At 43.2% G+C, this 9,680-nt stretch overlaps 1 protein-coding gene across 1 annotated transcript in view; it reads right to left on the bottom strand.

Moving 5' to 3' along the window:
* The window catches only part of MERTK (MER proto-oncogene, tyrosine kinase), a 142,004-nt gene that overhangs the window by 60,960 nt on the left and 71,364 nt on the right, over positions 1-9,680 (bottom strand). The window contains exons 5-6 of the mRNA XM_017856217.1: positions 5,025-5,111; positions 2,121-2,236 (exon numbers count right to left, since the gene is read on the bottom strand). Coding sequence (XP_017711706.1) covers positions 2,121-2,236; positions 5,025-5,111 — 203 coding nt within the window. The remainder of the gene's footprint in view (positions 1-2,120; positions 2,237-5,024; positions 5,112-9,680) is intronic.

The following is a 9,680-nucleotide window of genomic DNA, read 5'->3' as shown; positions in this document are numbered from 1 at the left end:
GGGGGAGGGGTAGGTGGAGGAAGGGGAGGGGTAGGAGGAGGAGGACGACTTTCACACTTATTCTAGATATATTACACTGATGCCAAAACCAGAAAAAGCTACCACAAGAAAACTACAGACAAATTAGATACAGACACAATTAGACAGTCGTAATGGCTGCACAACTCTTGAATATACTAAACACCATTAAATTGTACATTTTAAATAATGGGTGAATATTATAGTATATAAAATATATCTCAGCTGGGCATGGTGGTTCACACCTGTAATCCCAGCACTTTGGGAGGCCCAGGCTGTGGATCACTTCAGGTCAGGAGTTCAAGACCAGCCTGGTCAACATGGTGAAACCCCATCTCTACTAAATGTACAAAAATTAGGTGGGTGTGGTGGCACTGGCCTGTAGTCCAAGCTATTCAGGAGGGTGAGGCAGGAGAATTGCTTGAACCCAGGAGGCAGAGGTTGCAGTGAGCCGAGATTGTGCCACTGCACTCCAGCCTGGGCAACAGAGTGAGATGTCGTCTCAAATTTTTTTTAAAAAAAGTAAACTATATCTCAAAAAAAGGTGTTAAAAAAATCAATCACAAAAAAGGCCATTCCTGGTGAGGAATTGTAGATGCAATAAGAATTCCTAACACTTACCAGTGCTTGGGAGGCTTACCAAGAAAAAAACTGAGCAAGAATTAAGAAAGGCTGGAGGCGGTGGGTGAGGGTGGAGGCTATTTTAGGGATAATACAGGCTTTTCCTCTTCAGGGAAGGAACAGCTGTTAGATAAGAGTTGGAGGCGTTAAGAACAGAGAAATTAATTTGACTACCAAGTAAAAACATCTAGTTGTCAACACAAAATTTTTTGAGCTGAGTTGGCCTGTGTCAAGTTAACATATTTTTAATTAATGAGACCAGATATTTAGTAAACTAATTCCTGACCCTACTGTATGATTAGTACCAGGCAGAATGCATTCATACTTTTAGTGGATAATTCCTGCATGTTCGGTAACCTGCTCCCAAATGCGATGACTCTCCTGAGATGGAAGAGCTGATGGTTCTGAGCGCTGCTTTAGGCACTGGAGCTTCCTGGGCTTGAGTTCTGGTTCTGCCACTCATAGGCTGTGTGAGTACTCTGAGCCTGCAGTGCTGGTGTGTTTTAAGTAAGATAATGTTTGCAAAGCCCCTGGGCCATTGTGGTCTCTTAGTAAACAGTTGTGTTACTGCCACCATTCTCATTTTTATGAAGTGAACACTCAAGAGCAGAGCTTACATCATGGGCAAGTTATCATTTTAGGATAGCTAATAGCACTGTTTCACACCCATTCTAGGCAGCAGTGAAAAATGTCTGAAGACTCCACAAGACCTGTAATGCCCAGGATCCCCAGGTGACACTGGCTAAGGTGCTACGCTCAATAGCACAGACTACCTATCTTGTGCTGGCCCTTCTGTCCTTCATGGCCACCAGCCCAGGAGGAGCCACACTGGGGAGTGGCTGGCTTCCTCAACTCCTGGTCATAAGCATGTGGTTTGGGACCTTAAAAATGAACTCTTCCTGGTCTTGACTGGGCACGGTGGCTCATGTCTGTAATCCCAGCACTTTGGGAAGCCAAGGAGAGCGGATCACCTGAGACTGGGAGTTCAAGACCAGCTTGACCAACACGGAGAAACCCCATCTCTACTAAAAATACAAAATTATCCGGGCATGGTGGTGCATGTCTGTAATCTCAGCTACTCAGGAGGCTGAGGCAGGAGAATCATTTGAACCCAGTGGAGGTTGCGGTGAGCCAAGATCACGCCATTGTACTCCAGCCTGGGCAGCAAGAACAAAACTTTGTCTAAAAAAAAAAAAAAACAAAAGAAGAAGAAGGACTCTCCCTGGCCTCATGATGCTCTCCCTTGGAAACCCATTTTGCTTCCGGTTGGGCCCTGAAACCTGCACAGGAAGGACACAGTGTCATGGGCAGAGCATGGACATGGAATGGTGCATGCATGCTGGACACTGAAGCAGGGAGGTCAGGGGACTCTGTACAGAGATGGAGAAATGCCCTCCGTGTCCATCCTTGGAAGGAAGAAAAATCCTTAGACACACAGAGAGCACCAAACCGCTACTTCCCCCTTTACCATGGAGCTTTACCTGAACGCTGCAATTCCTGAACGGGGAATATCCATCAAAACCAGGGACCCAGGAGATCAGAATGCTGTGTGCAGTGCTGTTATGGATGCTGACTTCAGTTGGTGGGGAGGGAATTGCTGCATAAAACAAAACACACACACACACACACACAATTATAGATAATGAGAGGCTACAGCTACCAAACAAATGCATTAATAAATGGAATTATGTTTTCAAGAGGAGCCTCCCCATGCCTGAGGATAATTGTACCAGCCTGTGGATAAGTCTTCCAGTGAAGGGCCAAAGAAGTGGAACGCAGACCCACTGATGAAATGAGGAGGCCTTTGAACTGGAAAAGATGTGGAATACTCATGTCCTTTACGGAGTACATGTTCATGGACCCTACCGTGTGTACCTGGCTGGGCACTAGTACACTAAAGAGAGACACAGTCATAGCTCTGCCCTCATGGAGCACACGGCCTGGTATAGGAGACCCACGTTAACCAAGAATAAGAGCGCCCTGTCACCAGAAGAGAGGGGTGCCACAGGAGAGTATGTGCACGCATAAGTGTGCATGTGTATGTGTGCATGTGTAGGGGGAGAAGCTTTCCAGGCTGAGAAAACACTAAGAGTCGGTTCAAGCAAAAGAGCCAACTGCATCTGCTGGGGGAGGGGAGGAGGTGCGTGTCTCGAAAGGGTGTGCTACACCCTTGGCTACAGGTGGGTGAAGGGTAGCTATTTCAATTAGAATCCATGAAGGATCTTAAATTTGGGGAATCTTATTGCTTTGTGCTGAATTTAATTCATAATAATAATCACACTCGTAATTTAAAATGAAGGCTAACATTTCGTGTGCTTACTATGTGCCAGACACTTTGAGGGCTTTCTTTTATCATTCCTAGAATCCTATTAGAGAGATAGTCTTACAAGCCCCATTCACAGATAAGGAAACAGGATGAGAGAAGTTAAAAACTTGGCAAAGGTCACAGAGAGGTTGTAAGCAGTACAACGGGGACTTGAACTCTGGTCTGCCTGACCCTGGAGCTTGTGTCCCTCAACAGGACACTGGAGGCCTATTACCAAGGGCAGCAAGTAGACAGTGGGAACACCTGCAGGGACTGTAAGTCTGGTCTACCACCTGACCTGCTGTATGGCCCCAGGCACAGCTACACGCCCTGTCTACAACTACACACAGTTCTCTCTTCTATAAATGGGGAGAGTAACAGCACTGCTCCATGGAGCTGTGGTGAGGAATAAATGTGCGGAGCTGTGGATGAGGCCCAGGGAGGGTGTGGTGAGGATGAAGGTGATGATGGAATGAGCAGGAGAGAAGGAGGAAGGTGTGTTAAGACCATATCAAGCGTGCCCTGGGGGCCACATTTAGGAGTTTGGGTTTTGCTAGTAGACGCACACCATTGGGAGTGGGGAAGAGTAAGGTTTGACTCACTTTCCTCTGCAGATTATTTGTGGAACTGCCCTAAAGCATCTGCCTTTCCAGACCAAAAGCTGACCACATATGCCATAGTAATTATACATTAGAAGAAGAGAGTCTTGGTAGCTTTGATATAAATTTTACAATAAAAGAAAGCCAAAAACAGAAGTTTGGAGAATGATCTAATAGAGCAAAATCTTAGCAGAGATTCTGAAGCATAAAATTGAAGAAATGCTTTTCATTTTATATATTTTAAATTTTAAGAAGTTTATACTTTATGAAAAGTCTTTATAAACTCACACCCACTCATGAATTTTGACATTCCCAACATGTCTTTTGGAAATCGTAATAATGGGAATTGTGATGAAGGAAGGAAGTTATACACTTCCTCCAGTAATAACTTTTAGTTTGGTTATTTTTTTATCCCAGTGAACTTTTAGGATATTCCCTTTCATAGCCTTTGTCCAGTTGATTTGCTGAAACTAAAATTAGCATCTTTTTTGAGCATAATTTCTTTTGTAATTTTGAATCTCCTTCTGTATGTACCCAACCTTTAATTCATTATTAAACAAGTTCTGCTTTTTCCTTGCACTGCTTCCCTAAGGACAAGAGGAAAGGAATATGAGCCAAATAATTACTTCTCAATATTTAAACTAAGATCAAATAGTAAAACATAAAGTTTGCTTGAATTTCTATGACACACTAAGGAGGATGATTTAATACGAGATAAAAAGGTAGTATCTACTTGTAGGTTTTTCTTTTCTTTCAAATTTCAAGTTTAATACCTTTGATTACACAGAAGGAGAATAAGGTAGATTGGACTGAAATGTCTCCACTAGCCTGGAGGCCTTCAAATGTATGCTTTTAATTCTATTATCACAACTCACTGCCAAGCAAGCTCAGCCTAGTGAAATCCTAGCTCAGAGGAACCAAGAGGAAGAGGGAGTTTAGGAGGAAGAGGGATAGGAGCATTGGGCTCCAAAGAGTGATCTGCTCCCTGCTTTTCCTCTGTCTCTCTGAGTCAGTAGGTGGTGGAGACTCATGTCAGGCCTTGCTGACCTGGGAAGGACAGGGTCCATTTCCTAGATCATGCCCCAAGCCAGCCCCAGCTCTTCAAAGGTTAATGAGTAGTTCAGGGTGGAAGAGGGAAAAGTGAAAACGGGAACTAAGAATGAGAAAACATTGTAGCTTATTTTCTTCTTGGAGTAAGCAGAGCTAAATGAGTGAATGTTTATCAAAGACCTATATTATATGCCAGGCACTTCTGAATAATTTTACTTGTATTCAATCAATAAGCCTCAACAACAGGTTCTGTAATTATCTCCACTTTTCAGAGGACAACACTGACACAAAGAGGAGAAGTAAGTTGTCCAAGGTCACAAAGAACATCAGTGAGAAAGCCAGGACCCACACCAAGGCAGCCGGCTGCAAGCTCATGCTGCGTCCTCACCAGCTCCCAGAACATGCATGGGGAACCTAGTCTTGCTGCTTACCTTTGATGTTGATCTGCACTCCCTTGGATACTGTCAGCCCTTTGTCATTGTGGGCCTCACAACTGAAGACCGCCATCTCCGTCAGGCCTGGAATGGAAGGAGACTCATGAGACCAGCAGCAGAGAAACAGGCTGCTGTTCACCACAATTCTATGATTGTCTTTGCATTATGTTATTTCTTGGTTCATGGCTTTTGGGCATTAGGGTAAAGTTAATTTAAAAGGTGTGCTAGCTATGGAGAAACAAACCTGGGATTAAACCCAAGGCACCAAGAGCAAGGCAGCCATGGGCCCAAAAGGCAGCTGCTTTCATTTATTCAGATCCTGAATAAATGAGACATTAGGTAATAAAACAGGATCATTTCGACTTTTACTGCAAATCGCTGGCCCCAATATTAAGGAAAGTGGGTTCTGAGGCTCACTTGATCCTGCTACCTATCCCCCCAGTACATACAGTGCCACTATGCTATGCATATTTCAGAATACCAGAAATAGCAAAATAAAAGTCACAGCTTAAAAATCTCAGAAGATGTGTTGCAATGAATCCTTTTTTAATAGTAAAAACTGGTCAATTCACAAGGATGTATTACATAAATGCAAGGCATTATAACTAATCGAAGACACTAGTGCTAAATGAAAAATTCTATCATTTCAGAGGTTTGAAGACATCTTTTAAAAATTGATTTATTAATTTTAAATAGGAAGACAAGTTACTCAGATCTTGTTTTCTAATGCCATTCTCCAATAAATGGAACCAGGGCTCTTGGAGAAATGGCTGATTCTCAGATTGGGGCAGGAAATATATGAGTCTGGAGTAAAATGTAAAACAAACACAACACACACACACACACACACACACAGACAATGATGCGGCATGTCAAAGAGACACAGGAGCTAACTCAAAGAGTTCCCAATGGCCAAAGCTAGAACAATTTGAGCAAGAAAATAAAGTAGCTTTGGATTATAACCCAAAGAAGAAAAAAATATCCAGGAGTCTCTACTGATATCAGTAAATAATTAGATAAACTGGAGAGAATAGACAAACGTTCTTGCAGAATAATTCCAAATAGTTTATTGGATATTCTGCCCTCAAAGAGGTGGAGCATAACTCCCCACTCCTTAATGGGCGGCATACAGTGACTCCTTCCAACAAGTACATTATGGAAAGAGCAAAAAAAAAAAAGAAAGAAAGAAAACTTTTGAGTGGAGAAACTGACAAACTACCTGAGCCAGATGATCAAGTGGTACATCATGTTGACAGAATGTACTCTTGGTAACAGGTGACGAAAATGTCACTTCACCTCTATGGTCTTCCTCCCGAGGACAAAAAAACCCCAGGCTAATCATGAAAAAAATACCAGTCAGTTCTACATTGTGGGACATTCTACAAAGCACCTTACCAGTAAGACCTAAAACCTGTCAAGGCCATTAAAAACAAGGAAAGTTTGAGAAATTGTCACAGCCAAGAGAAGCCTAATAAGACATAGATGACTAAATGCAATGTGGCATCCTGGATGAGATCCTGGGATAGAAAAAGGACAGGAGGTAAAAAGCTAAGGAAATATCACTGAAGTATGGACCTTAGTTAATGATGAGGCATCCGTATTGATTCATTAATTGTAGCAGATGCACCACACTAATGTAAAATGCTAACAATAGGGGAAAGTGGGAGTGGGGCTTATGGGAAATCGCTGTATTATCCCCAATGTTTTTCTATAAGTTTAAAACAATCTTAAAATTTGAATTTATTTGTTTATTTGTTTATTTTGAGATTGAGACTCACTCTGTCGTTACCCAGGCTGGAGTGCAATGGCGCAATCCCAGCTCACTGCAACCTCCACCTCCTGAGTTCAAGTGATTCTCCTGCCTCGGCCTCCTGAGTAGCTGGGATTACAGGCGTGCACCACTGCGCCCAGCTAATTTTGCATTTTTAGTAGAGACAGGGTTTCACTATGTTGTCCAGGCTGGTCTTGAACTCCCAACCTCAGGTAATCTGCCTGCCTTGGCCTCCCAAAACGCTAGGATTACAGGTGTGAGCCACCGCACCCGGCCTGAATGGTTATTTTTTAAAACTACAACTATACAGTATATACTATTTAGTTGAATTCGGAAACTTCTATATCTGTGGCACACAAAAACATCATCTGGCACACAGTAGTATCTTCATAAAATTGTTGAAAATATGCCACCATTTGCTTCTTAGCAGAAAAACTTATTTTGTTTTCTTCTGTCTACATATGTAGGAAATTTTCCATCAGATATTTTTAAACTCAAAGCTTGTCACTAATAGAGTAATCAAATATTTGAAGAATGAAAGGGAAAAAACCTGCTGAGGGAAGCACAGCAAGCATCAGCCTAGAAAAGCTGTTCCTGGCCAGATGCCTGCGTGGCCTCGATTGTGCCTGGGCTGTAGTCAAGTGGCCACTACGTGGCAGAGGGCTGTAACTGGGAGAAGCTGTAGAAAAAATGCATATCTGATCCCTTTTATATTAGTACTTCTCCTGAGGGGTTAAATGTGCATAAAAAAGAAAATCAGTGCTCATGGGTTTTTGATATTTTCCATCTAGAAGGAAGGTGTCGCCAGTGTCTGCGTTTTCCTGACTACACAGGGGTCCCTCGGGGAAAAACAAACCCATGCATCTCTGTCCTATGATTCGGTGGTAACCTTTCATTTCTTCAAGAATAACATTGTATTATACAGAGAATTTGACAGATACTTCACAGCATCTTAATTTTCCAAGATGAGGAATACTTCCCTCCGACTGGAGGAAAACCCTAAGCTGGATTGCTTAATTAAATTCTCTTGAAAATTTAAAGTGCTAAGAAACAAAAACTCCCGGCCAGGCGCGGTGGCTCAAGCCTGTAATCCCAGCACTTTGGGAGGCCGAGACAGGCGGATCACGGGGTCAGGAGATCGAGACCATCCTGGCTAACACGGTGAAACCCCGTCTCTACTAAAAAATACAGAAAACTAGCCGGGCGAGGTGGCAGGCGCCTGTAGTCCCAGCTACTCGGGAGGCTGAGGCGGGAGAATGGCGTAAACCCGGGAGGCGGAGCTTGCAGTGAGCTGAAATCCGGCCACTGCACTCCAGCCTGGGCGACAGAGCGAAACTCCGTCTCAAAAAAAAAAAAAAAAGAAACAAAAACTCCCAGTAGGTCACTTCCTCTCAAGTGAGACATGAAACTGCTACTAGTTTGTGGTTTGTGTAGTGAATTAGAAAATATTTACTGCACTGAGGAGGAATATTTCTCTCACATCCATTACACCCACACCTGTAAAAGGATCCCTGTGATACTCTGCCTCGGGGTCTTTATATCTTGTGCTTGTATTCCTCCCAGAGAATTTTGAAAAATATATGTGGCCTCTCACACATTTTGAAGTTTGCATCCTTAAATTTTTCATAATTTAAACAGTTTCAAAGAATATAATTTGAGGTACCTGAAATATCTTGACACCAACACCCAGTGAAACGACTGTTCCCCAGCAGCAAGAAGTTTTCCTCCATGACACTTCTACCACCCCCAAGAATTTCATCCTAATGGTACACATTTGAAAGTGGAAATGGCACACACTTGAAAGTTTTTGCTTAAACCGTAGGAACTTATTGGCAACAAAATACACATATACCTTGAAATTGCAAAAATATTTTCTTCTGAATTGATTATACTCACTATTAGGATGCAACTGATCACACTATATTTAAGTGATTCTTAAACATAAGTTCAACTTTATTGGAAGGGCAACTCCTTCGCTGGACAAAATTTGGAATTTTCTTTTCTTTTTTTTGAGACTGAGACTCGCTCTGTTACCCAGGCTGGAGTGCAATGGCATGATCTCGGCTCACTGCAACCTCCGCCTCTCAGGTTCAAGCGATTCTCCTGCCTTGGTCTCCCAAGTAGCTGGGATTACAGGTACGCACCACCATGCCCGGCTAATTTTTGTACTTTTAGCGGAGACAGGCTTTCACCATGTGGCCAGGCTGGTCTTGAACTCCTGACCTCAGGTGATCTGCCCGCCTCAGCCTCCCATAGTGCTGGGATTACAGGCGTGAGCCACCGCCCCCACCAAAATTTGGAATTTTCTATGTGACAGTTTGGAAATTTCTTAACCCCAAGACATTGTACCCAGCAGCCATTCTCAAAATGTGGTCAAGAAACTTCTGGGGATTCCAGAGACCCTTTCAGTAGTCCTCAGAGTCAAAACTATTTTAATAATAATAATAATATATTACTTGCTCTTTTAATTCTCATTATCTCAGGAATGTATGATGGAATTTTCCAAAAGAATTTTCCAGAGGCTATACGGTACATGATGATGCCACAACATAGATGTATTAGCCAATGAAATGTATACTTGCGTATTTTTGTGTTTTAAAAGTTTTCAGTTTTGGCCGGGCGCGGTGGCTCAAGCCTGTAATCCCAGCACTTTGGGAGGCCGAGGCGGGCGGATCACGAGGTCAGGAGATCGAGACCATCCTGGCTAACACGGTGAAACCCCGTCTCTACTAAAAAAATACAAAAAACTAGCCGGGCGAGGTGGCGGGCGCCTGTAGTCCCAGCTACTCGGGAGGCTGAGGCAGGAGAATGGCGTAAACCCGGGAGGCGGAGTTTGCAGTGAGCTGAGATCTGGCCACTGCACTCCAGCCTGGGTGACAGAG

The sequence above is a fragment of the Rhinopithecus bieti genome, unplaced genomic scaffold (assembly GCF_001698545.2).
Source record: "Rhinopithecus bieti isolate Rb0 unplaced genomic scaffold, ASM169854v2 scaffold_42219, whole genome shotgun sequence".
Lineage (NCBI taxonomy): Eukaryota > Metazoa > Chordata > Mammalia > Primates > Cercopithecidae > Rhinopithecus > Rhinopithecus bieti.
Note: the sequence above shows the minus strand (reverse complement) of the source record. Positions and strands in the feature narration are given on the sequence as shown.